General features: G+C 38.4%; 1 protein-coding gene across 1 annotated transcript in view; it reads left to right on the top strand.

Annotated features, from left to right (window-relative positions):
• The first annotated feature begins 6,933 nt into the window (after positions 1–6,933).
• Positions 6,934–14,880, top strand: part of zdhhc17 (zinc finger DHHC-type containing 17) — a 38,433-nt gene continuing 30,486 nt past the window's right edge. The window contains exon 1 of the mRNA XM_022749603.1: positions 6,934–6,996. Within this exon, the coding sequence (XP_022605324.1) occupies positions 6,934–6,996 (63 nt within the window). The remainder of the gene's footprint in view (positions 6,997–14,880) is intronic.

Raw genomic sequence — 14,880 nt, 5'->3', positions numbered from 1 at the left:
CATCACAGCCGTGATCACATCAGTCCGCTTTCACTTTAATCGCATTCCAGCTGTACGTTTTATCTTTTATAGATAACATTTAGTATGATAAATTAAGTGTGTGGGCTTTATGATCCTCTTCTCTGGATAAATCTATTTATGCCATATATCATTCATATAATAATTTAAATATTATGTGTAGTAAATGTATTTGTCTGTTTGTCAAAATGATATTATTACATAGCCTAATTATGCTAAATTGTCCAATTCAAAAGCTGTGTCCTAAATTAAGAAAAAGCTGGGGTTTTTTGTCAGTAGTCTCCAGGAAATGAATGCAAGTCTATGTGTGTGTGTGTGTGTGTGTGTGTGTGTGTGTGTGTGTGTGTGTGTGTGTGATACCATCTCTAGCATGCTTTTGGAGTTATGGTTGTTTAAATGAATATACTGGGTTCTTGGGGGTGTGTGTATCTTATCATAGCTGATATTTCTGTTAGTATGATAATATTTCAAACACACCATAAAACCTGTGGGTTTATGAACTCCACAGGATTGCCATGCATGCATGCCTGGGTAAAGGGAGACATCTAGTGGCTACTGGGGGTTTAGGTGTAGTAGAGATGATGGGACATGGAGAACATCTAGAGGCATATATTAGTTACTGCAGTGTTGTCATTGCTTCCCATTATGAAATGTCAGATATCATCCATGCAGTTAGTCTTCTGAATGTNCCTCTAGCACAGCACTTGGCATAATTAATCTGCTTCATTAACATAACTGTGCATCTCAAGGTAAATGTTGCACTAACGCCCCATTTTAAATGGCCATAGGATTCCATAAAGTTTTAAACAGGAAATATGTTGCCATGGACGAAGTGAGTTCAACTTTGGGTTTCAACTTCAACCCTGTTTTTTTTTGTTTTTTTGGAAAATGAAGTGAACTGAATTAATTATTTTAAGTTCCTGTTTGTTATGTACCATTGGTACTGACAACTATCACTGATCACTGACTGAGGAACTTCTTCTTTCTCTGATCTCTAATCAGATTAACAGAGGTTTATTTGCAGTGGTGTTCTCATGTCTGTGTGTTCAGGTTTGACTGAATCCTGACTCAGAATTTTGTCTGATGTGTGTTTCAGATGTTTTTGAATGTTGATATTTAATGACTTGTTAAATAATCTTATTCATCCGATTTATTTTGGAGATCAGTTTGAGTGTTTTGATACGATATGTGAATAAATGTAACCAGTAATATCAGACCTGAGGAGCTCTCAGCCCTTTTTATCTTGTCAAAGTAGCTCTCAGAGTAAAAAAGGTTGAAGACCCCTGATCTAGAATAACATATGTAGGATACATGCTGAGCAGAGACCACGTCATTACACCCTCCTGCAATTTTTAACTTCTGCAGTTAGGTTGGAAATCAATCAGGTTAGAACTGAAAAGATTATTGAATGAATCGATCATCTGAAACAAAAAACTAATCTTTCTCTATTTTGACAATCCAATAATTCTGAATTTCTCTGTTTCATATCACTGTAAATTTAGTATCTTTGTAAAGTCATTCTGAGGTCTGTGAAATCAGACTGAGCATATTTCAAAGTTCTCCCACAATTTATCAAAAAATTGATTATTTGAGAAAATAATTTGCAGATTAATTGACTCCTAAACCAGACTGACCTATGATATATTGTCCTCCCATCACTGTGCAAACACACCACACAAATATAATCCAGTTCTGTTTATCTTTGCATGTCAGCATTAATACATTTCTGACGCTCACAAATAGATTCTGAATTCAAATTCAAAACATTGTGTGTTTACCAGGGAGGTGCACAAGCAACAAACTGTGGTTTCGAGAGAGGCTGAATGGAAACTGAATTTGACTGACAAATGAGTTGGTCGCTCTTGTGACCCTGGATTGCGCGACTCACCTCAACAAAAGTTTGGCATGGAAAGTCTGGGATTACCCTTCATTAATATGCAAATACAGGATGGAAAACATGGAAATCCAGTATGTGACTGGCAGAGAACCTAAGTTGGCTCAGGTACACAGAATAGAATATACTGATAGGTGTTCTCATCATTAACTCAAATCACCTGAGGTTCAGCAGAAATTTGAAGGCCAAAGAACAAGACTTGTACTTGGTGCTTCTGTGATAATTTCGTGCTTCTTATAACACCAGTGGAGGGGGTGGGGGTTTAGGAAAACTGATATTCAGAGCCATTAAATGTATAATTAGCTTCCAACTATAAAACCTATTCAGTGGTCTATATAAACATACACAAACTGAGCAGAAGGTCGGAGGGAGAAAGCTTCATAAAATCACAGGAGGATGAGATGGCAGGCTGATATCAGATATCTGATAACAGACCAGGATCCACCGGATGCATCAGTTGTCTGACACAATTAGGAACAGGTCCTGATGCCGGTCAGTCTCCTGTTTCTGCTCCTGGGGTGAAAGTGGTAACAGAGCACCAGGGCTGAGGAGGCTGCAGATATGCAACACTGCAGCAGGATCATAGGCAGTAACATGTAGACCGCAAGGGAAGTCAGGGAGAAGCAATGTTTTTTCAGCACTGTCCACCGTCCTTGAAACACCAAAACCAAGCTGGTTCTATGTGCACATCCTCTTCCATTAATCATCCAGATACAATGTGGTTGAAAGAAATTTAAATTAAGCATGCTTCACCACTCACCACTTTGCTGCACGGCAACTCGCGTCCTGCCCGCACGGCTGCAAATAGGCTGACATTAAACACCTCAGAGTGAATATAGACTATTCCTCAAAACGGTCACACTACAGTGTGAGTTGGGACAGCCTGCAGAGACGTGAAGGGGAGCATATGGAGATGGAGAAGCTGCTAGACTTACGCCTCAGCTATCGCTAACCCTGGTTTATTACATAATAGTACGCACTGCTCGACTGCAGAGTCACGGCTGTCAACTCACCACACACACACACACACACACACACACACACACACACACACACATACACATACACACACACACACACACACACACACACAAACACACACACAGCGAATTAGCAATTAAGCTAGCTGCGTTTAATCAACATTAGCAGCTGGTTCGTTTCGTGTTCTTCTTATTTTTGTATGCGTGGCACTCACCTTTGCTTCGTTGGGGGTCTGCCGGTGGGTTGTCTGACTGGCTCACGGAGGGAAAACACAGGCTGGAAATATTCAGCCAGTCCTGGGGGACGTTTGTCTGTCTGCTAACTGTTAGCTGGCGACGTTTTAATGTTTTCTACGAGGTAATCACTGCTTCAGCCTGTGATGGCTGGCGTCCTCCTCAGTCCAGCCGCGTCATGGAGGTCCAATGTTAAAGTTTGTACAGTGAAAAAATAACTTCACGATTAGTGCTATTTTTTCTACTGTGAATTTAGCACCGATATTCAGCCAACTTGTTAGCCACTAGCCCGCCTGCACGATTCTGTCATGGGTTTGAGTGAGCAACGGTCAACATCACAATGATACACAACATTTCCGGTGATAAATTTCAAACTAAAAGCCAAAATAAAGAAAAGAATTTAAAGGCAGGAACATTTTCTCATTTGTTTTCATTCAATAACTGGTAGTCTTATAGTCATGATATCTTTTAATTTAATGTTCTTCATTGTTATTTGATTTAATTAAAATTGTTCTAAGTGGACTGGTTGCCCTTTATCTTAATGCTCTTTAGTCTTAAAATCTTAAATTCATCAAATTAAAAGTATTAATAATTCAACTATACTTTTAATTTAAAAGTATAGTAAAATACATTTTACCACAGCCAACATATCCCTTTGTGTCAACAAGCCAAATTTGTTCACCTCTCTAAGTTAGACTCTAAATTTGCATCCATTAAAAACAAAATCATAAAACTTAAATATGAAATATAGCATTTATTTGTTTATTTAGTTCGTTTTGTGTCTGAAAAGAATAAGACCTGCATACATCACAGCTTGGTTTTTGTAATGTTGAACCATGTTCATGGAAATACACTTCTCTTATTATTATTTTTTATACACAAGCTTTTTTTATTATTTTGTTGTCTTTGTATTGTGTATGATTATCTTCTATCTTGCTGCCTGAACACACTTTCTCCTGATTTTCCATATTTTTATTGATAATACTATGGCTGAGGGTAAATATTTACACTATTTTGTCACTGCTCATTAAATTGCTCTACTTTTCTTGGTTAAATTGCAATTCTTTTTGTGCTCAATATTATATGTAAGTAAAGCTAATATTCATATTTCAATTAGTCATAGTACAAATATTGGAAGCAGAAGTGATTTTATCTTCGGTGCAACTGTTCTGGTTCTGACTTTATTTTGAAGGCAAAACGCTCAATATCCTGTGTCTGATTTATGACGGGGTAACTTGATGCAACAACAGGAGACTTTCTCCCTTGTTCTGGTCGGTGATCGTTTGATTTGCCTGGCTGGACACAGGACATCACAGCCGTGATCACATCAGTCCGCTTTCACTTTAATCGCATTCCAGCTGTACGTTTTATCTTTTATAGATAACATTTAGTATGATAAATTAAGTGTGTGGGCTTTATGATCCTCTTCTCTGGATAAATCTATTTATGCCATATATCATTCATATAATAATTTAAATATTATGTGTAGTAAATGTATTTGTCTGTTTGTCAAAATGATATTATTACATAGCCTAATTATGCTAAATTGTCCAATTCAAAAGCTGTGTCCTAAATTAAGAAAAAGCTGGGTTTTTTTGTCAGTAGTCTCCAGGAAATGAATGCAAGTCTATGTGTGTGTGTGTGTGTGTGTGTGTGTGTGTGTGTGTGTGTGTGTGTGTGTGTGTGTGTGTGTGTGTGATACCATCTCTAGCATGCTTTTGGAGTTATGGTTGTTTAAATGAATATACTGGGTTCTTGGGGGTGTGTGTATCTTATCATAGCTGATATTTCTGTTAGTATGATAATATTTCAAACACACCATAAAACCTGTGGGTTTATGAACTCCACAGGATTGCCATGCATGCATGCCTGGGTAAAGGGAGACATCTAGTGGCTACTGGGGGTTTAGGTGTAGTAGAGATGATGGGACATGGAGAACATCTAGAGGCATATATTAGTTACTGCAGTGTTGTCATTGCTTCCCATTATGAAATGTCAGATATCATCCATGCAGTTAGTCTTCTGAATGTCAGTATGGAGCCTCCCTCATGGCCATATGGTACTGACTGGAGAACCAAAACTTGATATTCTATTCTATTAAAAATGCAAAAATATGTATTTATTGTTCATTAAATTGTTGTTTTGTTTTGTTTTGTTTTTTTTATTTTAGTGCATGAATTTTTTCATTTAAAGAATCCATGCATCATAGACTTTCCCCTGTCTTGTGGCGCTTCTGTCTCAAGAGAAAAAATGTCATCAGTCTAGATTTCTTTGGGTTTTGTTTTCCCATTATCATCTATAAATGTTGCTGTTTATGAGCTCTTTCAACCTGTGTCACTGCACAAAAATAATGTTTTTTGTGACCTAAATGTAAAGAAATATGAGATAATTTCCCCCAAATCATTAGTTTGCAACAGCTTCAGTGTAAAACTAAATCGGTAAAGAGCTTATATTACACACATGCAGGAACACACTGTATGTGTACATAGTACGCTGTGTGTACCATGCATATTATATATGATACTCATACTTGTGTGAAGGTATAACAGCTGTATGAATAAACTAAACTTGTACACTTGCTCTGAGGTTTTTGAAAATTGCAAAAAAAGAAAAAAGAAATAAACCAACAAAAAAACAAAATAAAGGATGTATGATGAAGGATTAGGGTTGATGGCAGGAACTGAATTACTCAAATTGTAAATCAAATGAATGGAACCAAATTGTGTTTCCATTGTATATCTCCGAGTCTGCAATTAAATCTTGCTTTGCAAGATCTTAAATCTTTCAAGCAAAGCTGAATAAAGCTAGTTGTGTAATTAACCTTATTACACTGTAAATAATGTAATAGCAGAAACCTATTCAAAATGCTGTGTTATACAAGAAACAAATTACAGATGGACAGTTAAACAACCAAAAATGTTAAAGATATTCTAGCTGGGCTTAAGCTCTTCCACACAAATAATATCAGTATGGTTCTGGACCAATCATAAGGCAGAATGAAAGTGAGATTAGAAATCTACCATAACACACAGTAGATCTGAAAAGAAAGAGGAAGTAAGATGACACTTATGCTTGCACTGTAGCACTTTACTGTAGAACCAGTCTGGTTGAGTCTGCGGTCATCAAGTTACCCAACTATCTCAGAGACAAAACTGCACTCGAGACTCCCTTCTTGCCCTCTCTGCAGTTGTCCAAATACTTCTCTCCTTCAAGTACCATGAGTGCAATATGCAGAATACATAGCCTATTGTAACCCTGTGGGTGATTGAGACATGGTGGATGTTTCCAACTTGTATAATGACTGTTAGTGACAGCTAACCTCACTCAAGTCCTGCTTAAGACACAGACTTGGCCAAGGAGAAGTGGGATACAACAGCTGTCATTTTGTTTTCTATAGGAGAAAAAATGATAGATATGCTTCCTAATAATACAGGGTTTAAGGTTGTGACACATGAAGCTGTAGAAAGTCTGGGGAAGAGTTATTTTCCCTTATCCTCGTTGCCTGTCCATCATTGCTTTATTTTAGTGGCAAGAGCCATACATTAGACTACTCTAACATAAAACCTTAGAGGTTGTATTTGCAAGAATAACCATTTGTAAATCTATTTGATATCATTATTATTGCTATCTACTGTATATTAGACTGCCCTGGCCACATGTTGTGACTATGTGACCTTTTGTGTGATGAGGCCTGTCCTTCCTTTTTGTGTTTTTTTTTTTGACAGCTCCTCTCTCCTCCTCCTCTGTTTGTTTCCCCCCTACACAGCCTCTTGCTTCCCACAATGCTCAGCGAACATCACCACCAAGATGGCCGACGCTATGGAGGAATATGAGAAAGAAGCTGGCTGCGTCCCTATTCTCCATCCCGAGGTATGGTCATTGGACTTTACGCCTTCGCACGCACATATGAACATACACAAAACGTATTACACCAGACTGTGTGTGGGTGTCTGCGCGGTTTTGCCGTGCTTTTTTTTTTTGAAACTCCGATGCCCCCTGCAAAACCACCGGTGGGGGGTGGCAGGCAGCTAACGATGCTAAAGGTGCTATCGCTAGCCCCCCTCCTCCTGCTGCATAGCCAGTAGACGCTAGGCAGATGTTTGTGTTAATGTTAACGATAACCGTGGTGGTGCTTTCCCTGGTTGTGACGCCGTGCAGCTAGTAAACAAGGTTGTAAGCAGCGTAGTTAAGTCTGCAATGGGGAAAGTAATGTTAATGATTAATCCTTGCAGTCATCCGATGTTAGCTTTATAGCTAAACTGGCTGTGCTGCCAGGCTTAGCTGCGGTGATGTAAACTGGTGTCAAATGTGTAAGCATACGTTAAGCTGTGGTGTCCATTCCGTTATTATTAGGTCATGTTAACAGCTAGTAATGTAAATAAATGCCCTCATTTTTTTACTTGAAAACCATGTTCGTTTTTTAGCATGAAACCTACAGCAGGTCCTCTTGGTTGGGATTGGCAGTAACGTTATCTGTCACTTTGTCAGTTAGGATTTGTTGTTTCTGTCATCTAATATCGTTGGAAATATTTTGTTATGTTTGTATTTGAGGTACTGTGAATCAGCATAAACAAATGAGTCATTTAAATTACCATAAAAGACAATGTCTGCCGCATTTATCTAATAATGATTTAAGGAATAAGTTAAATTGTATCTGGAAAGGCTTAATTTCAACATTGTTAGCTAAACACAAGCTAACCTGACAGGATGTTTGTCTTTATGTTATTCTCTTCATTACAGCTTATTTAAACCCATGTCACCCATTTCTTATTATTATTTTCTTATCATATACCACTCTTGCTACCACTAACTTAATAGGACTTGAGTACCCTGGTTATTAGTTGCTTTTATCCTTGCTTGGTAGGTAATCTAATCATCAAGAAGAGCTCTGTTTGATGCAAACAGTAGTTTGCCCCAGTGACAGTTGATGTGCTTTTCTCTCAGCTAACCTGTTCTGCTTGTTGGTTTGTCGCCAGCAGGTCAGATCAGCTAATTTACCTTCAGACTTGCTCTCTAACTGTTAATCCTGGCAGTGTGTGGATCAAATGATTCATGTCTGTAATGTCCAGTTAGACCAAGATGTAGAGAGATGAGTTAATGTACCTAGTGAAAGTAGGCTGAAATGGGTATGGTGGTTTATCATCTGATTTTGGCTGTTGTAAGATGAGTTCTCTTTAAAATGTAGTAGCCATATTGGCTACTAGAGCACTGAATCAAGCACTGAATGTAATAGTCATGTTCACATATTATGCCAATATGAAGTTTGAGTGTTGTGGTGCCACATTCTGAGTCATCAAATTGCTCCAAATAAATTAGCTTTCATTTAGGTATTGGCTCCCTGATCATAGATAAACTAATAATGGGGAAAATGTGGTCAAATCAACCACAATGGCTGCATTCGTGGACATGCTCTATGTTAATCCTGTCTTCTTGTCAGTTTTGTTTTGGTTTGCACAAAGGAGGAAAACTGGGCAAAGGAAGACAGTAGTTCTCCATCTCGTTATTCAGCAAGTCTTTTGAATATGACAGAGATCAAGCCTTTTTTCTGTTGGAGGTTGTGAGAGCCTCTTCTCCTTTAGACGCTGCAGTGAAACTTGATATCACTTCAGATCCAAAACAGCTAGGTGATACCCACATTGACAGTTGATCTGAGTCGGTCAACATATGTCATCTCCCAACCTAGGTTTAATGCAGGTCTAACTTAATTGGCTTTGGTCAACCAATGTTTCTGTTATAAATGATAATTTGATTTTATATTGTTGCTAACTCACACATATGTCATTTAACCTGCAACCAGACTGAGAGAGACAGGGCAGCAAGAAAGTGATGGTGTTGAGAGAACTGAAACGTTCAGTATTTAGTACTAATAATATAACACTCTGTAGTTTTATGGTTTTGGGTGTGAGGAACTACAGTTGATGACTGTGCAGATTCATGACTGTGTATATTCCTCATTCTGTGAATACTTATAACGCGAAATAGAGCCCTGTCATATGCAAATATTCTGTGTGGAAGCTCTGTGCATTGGAGGGTTTATTTCAAGGCAGGCTGAACTGGCTGGAGTCAAAATTTGCAATGTGTTCTGGGGACTACAAACACGCACATTTGAGTAATTCTAGATAACAACCTCTCCAAAATGGATAAAATGCAAATCTGACATTCTTTTTATTACACAAGGTAATTGGTGTTTCTGTTATTTTGATGCATGTGCATTTAAAGAGAATAATGGTTTTCTCCTTTCTTGCCCTCTTGTGTGATGGATAACATGATTCCTCTCTGTGGCACAGTAACAATCAGGCCTAGACTAATACAATCAGTTTGCTGTTAGTCCTTGCTGAACCAAGAACAGTCTTTTTTGATATATTGGAAAAATCAGCTTTCTCCTAATTAAAGGAAGTGTAATTACCAACTGTTCTTTGCTCCCTTGAAAGAACAGATTGTTTGGGATGCCTTCCTTAGTTTTGTTTGTCTGGAAGTCACTGCTTTACCTGATGGTGAAGTCAGAGACCTCAGACCAACTTGGTTGAGTAGATGTGTCAGTCGGGATTCAGTGTTGGAGGCTGAGCCAGAGCCTGACAACATACACACATGAAATACAGGAGGAGAAAGCTGTCAACTGAAGTTTAATACACACAGACACCAGCAGCAGTGATAAATGGTAAAATTAAAAATTAAAAAAAAGGTAAAAACACCTCCATGTGGAGATGAGAAAGTTTTATCGTTATGCAATTGACCTCTGTTGTGCAGGAGTGGCAGTAAATTCTCTATGATAAATCAAACTTTGCATCAGAGAAACAGTATATGAAATTTTATTGACACTTTACACACAAGGTAATATACACAAGACCGAAAATGTGCTTGTGCTTTGTCTAAAGGTTATTGTTCTCCAATCTTGCAAGAGGTAAATTGTCTGCCATGAATTTAGAGGTGCCACCACCTCTTTAAATCATTGTGCAGTAGCGCTCAAAGTTTGATCTTTTGGCTGTACATCTCCCTGTCATATTGAAGAAATTTGTCTGACAGTAGTAGCGATGTTAGAAATTAAGTTTATTTTCTCTGTGTGCCCGCACAGGCTCGGCTTAAAGTTGCTCCCCTTTTTCAGCAGGGTGCTGCCTGGAATCTGGGTCATCTCGTAGATTGTAGCGAGAGCAGAGTGAAGCTGAATGCATGAGGCACCTGAATTAGAGCATCAGAAAACTTTAGTCGCACAGTCAGAAGGGCTGTGCATTTTTTAGTTTTTTGAACCAGTTCAACGTGTTGAATGCAACATTTCTTCTTTTGAGGAACATAAGAGATATCTGTCCACGGCTTCCAGTCTCATTTTATAATGCAAATGAGTTTTCTTGCATAAAAGGCACAAATAGGTAGGGGACACTGTCAGTCGCTTGATTCCATTCTTCGTTGTGGTGCAAAGTGGAAAACATGAATTCTGTTTCCTCTGAGCATTCCCATTATTTCCTTACAAACAAGTGTTTCCCCTCCGCTTCCTCCTGATCTATAGATGTAAACTGTGCCTTGAATATTGAATTAGCCCGTCGAAATGGCTCTGATTTCAGACTGAGTCTGATTGTGGGTTATGGCTACAGCCAGCAAGAGGAGGAACACAATAATGATGCAATTTAGTCCTAGAAAGCAGTGACTGCAGATGCAGTGAAAAAGCTATTATGGTGTTCTTGCTTTATATTTTCCTGATTAAAATGTAAATGTTGATCTCACCCTTATTGTGCTGTTGCTCACACTACTTCTACCATCACTGTTGATTCTGCTGTAACCCAGTAAACATTCATTTTCAGAATCGGTGCTGTCTGACATTTTTAGCTCATGGCACGTGACCCCCCCCACCCACCCACCCAAGGAGTAGCTGCCATATGTCCCACTGACCATCCCCATTGACAAAAGCCATGCCTGCTGCCTCACTAAACAGATGAGCTTCCAATTTAAAATCAATGAAATGGATATGTTTAATTGATAATATCATCACTGCCATCGTCACAGTTGTTGTATGGTTTTCCAGTACACAGGCACATAATTTAGAGGTGAGAAAATGCACAGGCTGCAATTATCACTACAGTTACAAATGCCATCATCAGCTTTTTAGCTGGCTGGAGGGAATGAAGAGAGCGAACAAGGCTGTTTGTGATTGGCAAGGGGTCAAAGGTTATCTCCATGGAAGGCTGAGATGGAGAAAGTTACTTAACATCTGGTGTCTGAGGGTTTAGGTCCGAGCCTTCTCCCCCCTGTCCCTCATCCTGACAGGAAATCTGCCTCCCTGCCTTCACTTTCCCTCAATTGAATATCCAGATGAAGGAAGAGGCTCCGAGTTCCACTTTGTCAGAAGAAAAAAAAGCTCAGCACAGTCATGATGATAATTGAATGACCCCCCCCCCCCTTTTTTTTTCTTTTTTTCTTTTTTTTTTTTTCCTATGGCCTAAACCGGTCTGAATAGCACATGGAGTAGTTGAAACAAATCATATGGATTTGTAAAATGACAAAAACTTGGCAGAGAAAAGTGCAAACGCCTCCTATCAGCTCTGACACTTTTAAAATACAGGAAGAAAAATTACAAGCTGGTCACCTTCATATCTCCTCTGTCACACTCTCCTACTTCGTCCTCCCCCTCTGTCTGATTTACTCTCTAAAATAAAATCCCTCTCTGCTGGTTTTACCTTCTCATTTTTCCCTTGTATTGTGATTATAATATCACAGCACCTTTTTCCTTACTATTAATGATTTGTGACGTGTGGGAATTAGGAATGAAACGGCACCAAAAAAGAAAACAGCACCAGAAAATGTGAAGTGTATGATGGGTTTTGTTTATTTTACTGTGACATGTCATTTAGAGGTGGTTTTTGAATGTCTGATGTCACATCACATCACATTGCTGTATGTAGATCCAGAGTTCCAGACATGGCATAAATGTTGGTCATGCTTCTAATGTGACTATTTATTTAAGGGAAAAGTAAAAGCATATTTCAGTTGTGTGTTGCTTCTGTAATTTCACATAATTTCTTGTGAAAGTAGAATTTTGAGAGACCACATACTCATTACAACAGGAATTGTAAAGAATATTTCTGACCCATATGTAATAATACAGATAATCGTGAGTATACCAGTGTTACTACATATAAGAGTTAGGCTAAATGATCAATAGATTTTTATAGTTAAAAAAGATGAAATTTTTAAATCACAAGAGTTTTAATTATATGTATGTTACATAATTAACAGTATCTTGGAAAGGTTTGAAGTAGGGCTGAGCAGTTAGTTGAAATATCATTGAAATTGCAATATGACCAAATACAATATCCAGATCGCAAGAGCTGCAATATTTTTGATGAAGGTAAAATTTGTCACAACATATGATAAATGAATTATTGTGGTTCTACAAAGACACCCCGGCCTACAAATCATATTCTCCAGATGTAAAGTGCCAAGAAATGCAGCGATGTGCTAACAAAGGCAGAAAAGCAGAAGACTGCTCGCTAGGAAACATGGACATAAACAATATGGGTTTCGAACTTCAAAACTCAGCTTTGAAAATGTTTCATGATGAAAGAAAGGCAATTGTCACACTTGTTAAACCCAAAGAAGACGCACTGGGGTTTATGTTTATACTGAATATAAACATAAGTTTAGTTGGGTTTTTATTATTATGGTTAGAAAACTCTATGGGCCACCGTTAAGTCTGCAACTGTTGTTTTCAGCAGCTGGGATGACTAACTGTCAATGACAGATTTACTCAGCTGTAGCTAATTCACATTAGCTCTGTGAGTTAAAAAACAGAAGACAGCTTAGCTGTTGTCTGGTTAAGATTCTCTTCATGCCAGTGTCTGTGCTGACACACTTGGCCAAAGATTGCTTTGTGAAAGAAGATGCACTACTCTGAGGAGTGGGCTGTGTCTTTTTGCTGTTCATAAAAAAAGTGGGAAGTGTTTTTTTTTTGTTTTTTTTTTTTATTCAGCGGTGTAGATGTCAGACTTGACTTGCCAGCTGTTTGTTATAATTACCACACCTGGCAAAATTTGAAGCTGTAACTATAACAACATGACACTATTATTGAGTAGTAATAGAAACACTAAGGTCATAAATGACATCTACATGAACACAGACTGAGACAGAATTTCAGTCCTTGTGTTAATGGATCTGAATGAGGCACTGATAGTAAAGAATATAACTTGCATTCGTGTGAAAGAAGTCTACAGAAAACATGTATTTCTTTACTCCAATCAACATTTCAGAGGCTGGGACACTGATAAGCTGCTTTTTCATCACGGACAAACAAAGCTTTTAACTGTGTATCTATGAGGGGAACATGGAAGGACATTGGCACTTTGTGCCCATAATGATCATATGTTAAGGTATTTCCACATAGACTGTCATGTTCTCTGTAGCTTCCCCACATACCATTTTGATCCAATTCTACCATGTCTTGTTTTATTTGCAATATCTTCATATCCATTGGTGGTAGAGACCTTAAATATTGGCACGAAATTAATAAACGATTGTATTTGAAAAAAAATTATGATTGGGAATTTTGCCCTTTTCCCCTAGTCTAGGGCCTTTTTATAGACATAAAATGTACAGGCTTTTATTTGTTTGGCAAACATGTTTGTGTTCCATCCTACAAAGTTCTTGGTTTTTTGACAACACTTGTGAAGATATTAATGGCCAAACATGGCTTCCCAGATAAAGTGTTTTTGACAATATAAAACTGAAATGACAACAAGGGCTGAAAAAAAATGAAAACATAGTATTTGAACAGAAACATTTGACAGGTTTTGGGACCAATTAATGATATAGACATGGTTTGAATAAACCCTATCTGATTTGGAATGGAATGACCCTCTTTGCACATGTGCTTTTCCTACATTAACATGTCCAGATGTCAATAAAAAAGGCTGTTGGTCATGTTTAATTTTTTTTTTTTATAAAGAAATCTGAGCAAGCTTACTTTTATTTGTTGTTTAAATGTATGTATACTTGCAGTGGTTTAACTTCTGGAAAACAATTACAATTTAAATTGCAACTGCAATAATGGATCATTTGTCCTTAAATCGCTCAGCCCAAAGCCAGAGTTTACAACACAAGCTGTCTGTGTTGGTTTTTCCCATGCACCTTCTCCATCTTATTCCGCCCCCACCATTCCCCATGGTGGCAGAGATGCTGGCTCAGCATATCCCCCGGCGCTGTAGGAAGGCCCGAGCTCAACTCAGAGGCAAGATGGTACAGCTTTAAGTCTCTGTGGCTCTGGCTTCAGGCTACCTAGCAGCTCACCACAAGCCTGCCATGTCCTCGGCCCCCCTGGAGGCTGCCTCATTATGTCTCATCATTATATGCATAGGAAAAGGCTTGAAGGTCTGCTTGAAACCGAAACACTGAGCTTTTAAAGTCAATTTTGATGTGAGTTCAGGATTCATGATCACAGTTCTGACTGTGGTTTTTAATTTGATTACATGTGTTTCTCTGTGGCTTGAATGTAGAAGAGCTTTAACTCAGTTAACAAGCGTCACGTCTCATTCACAGTCAGCATTGCATAAGTCAGTGTGAGGGCTCAGTGTCTACCAGATGCAGCCCTTGTTTCCAGGTGATGGAGACTAATTGTGGTTTCTGTGGCGTTACTATGGAGGCTAATTGAATGTGAGTAGCACAGTCACCACATCTGTGTGACAGATTAGATCTTCAGCAGCAGCAGGATTGGACAGGCCTGTCTTTGTCTTTGTCCTGCTCCCTTATCAGCTATTTATATGAATGTGTAAG

The sequence above is a fragment of the Seriola dumerili genome, unplaced genomic scaffold, assembly GCF_002260705.1.
Source record: "Seriola dumerili isolate Sdu_G_001 unplaced genomic scaffold, Sdu_1.0 BDQW01000138.1, whole genome shotgun sequence".
In the NCBI taxonomy this organism is placed as follows: Eukaryota; Metazoa; Chordata; class Actinopteri; order Carangiformes; family Carangidae; genus Seriola; species Seriola dumerili.
Note: the sequence above shows the minus strand (reverse complement) of the source record. Positions and strands in the feature narration are given on the sequence as shown.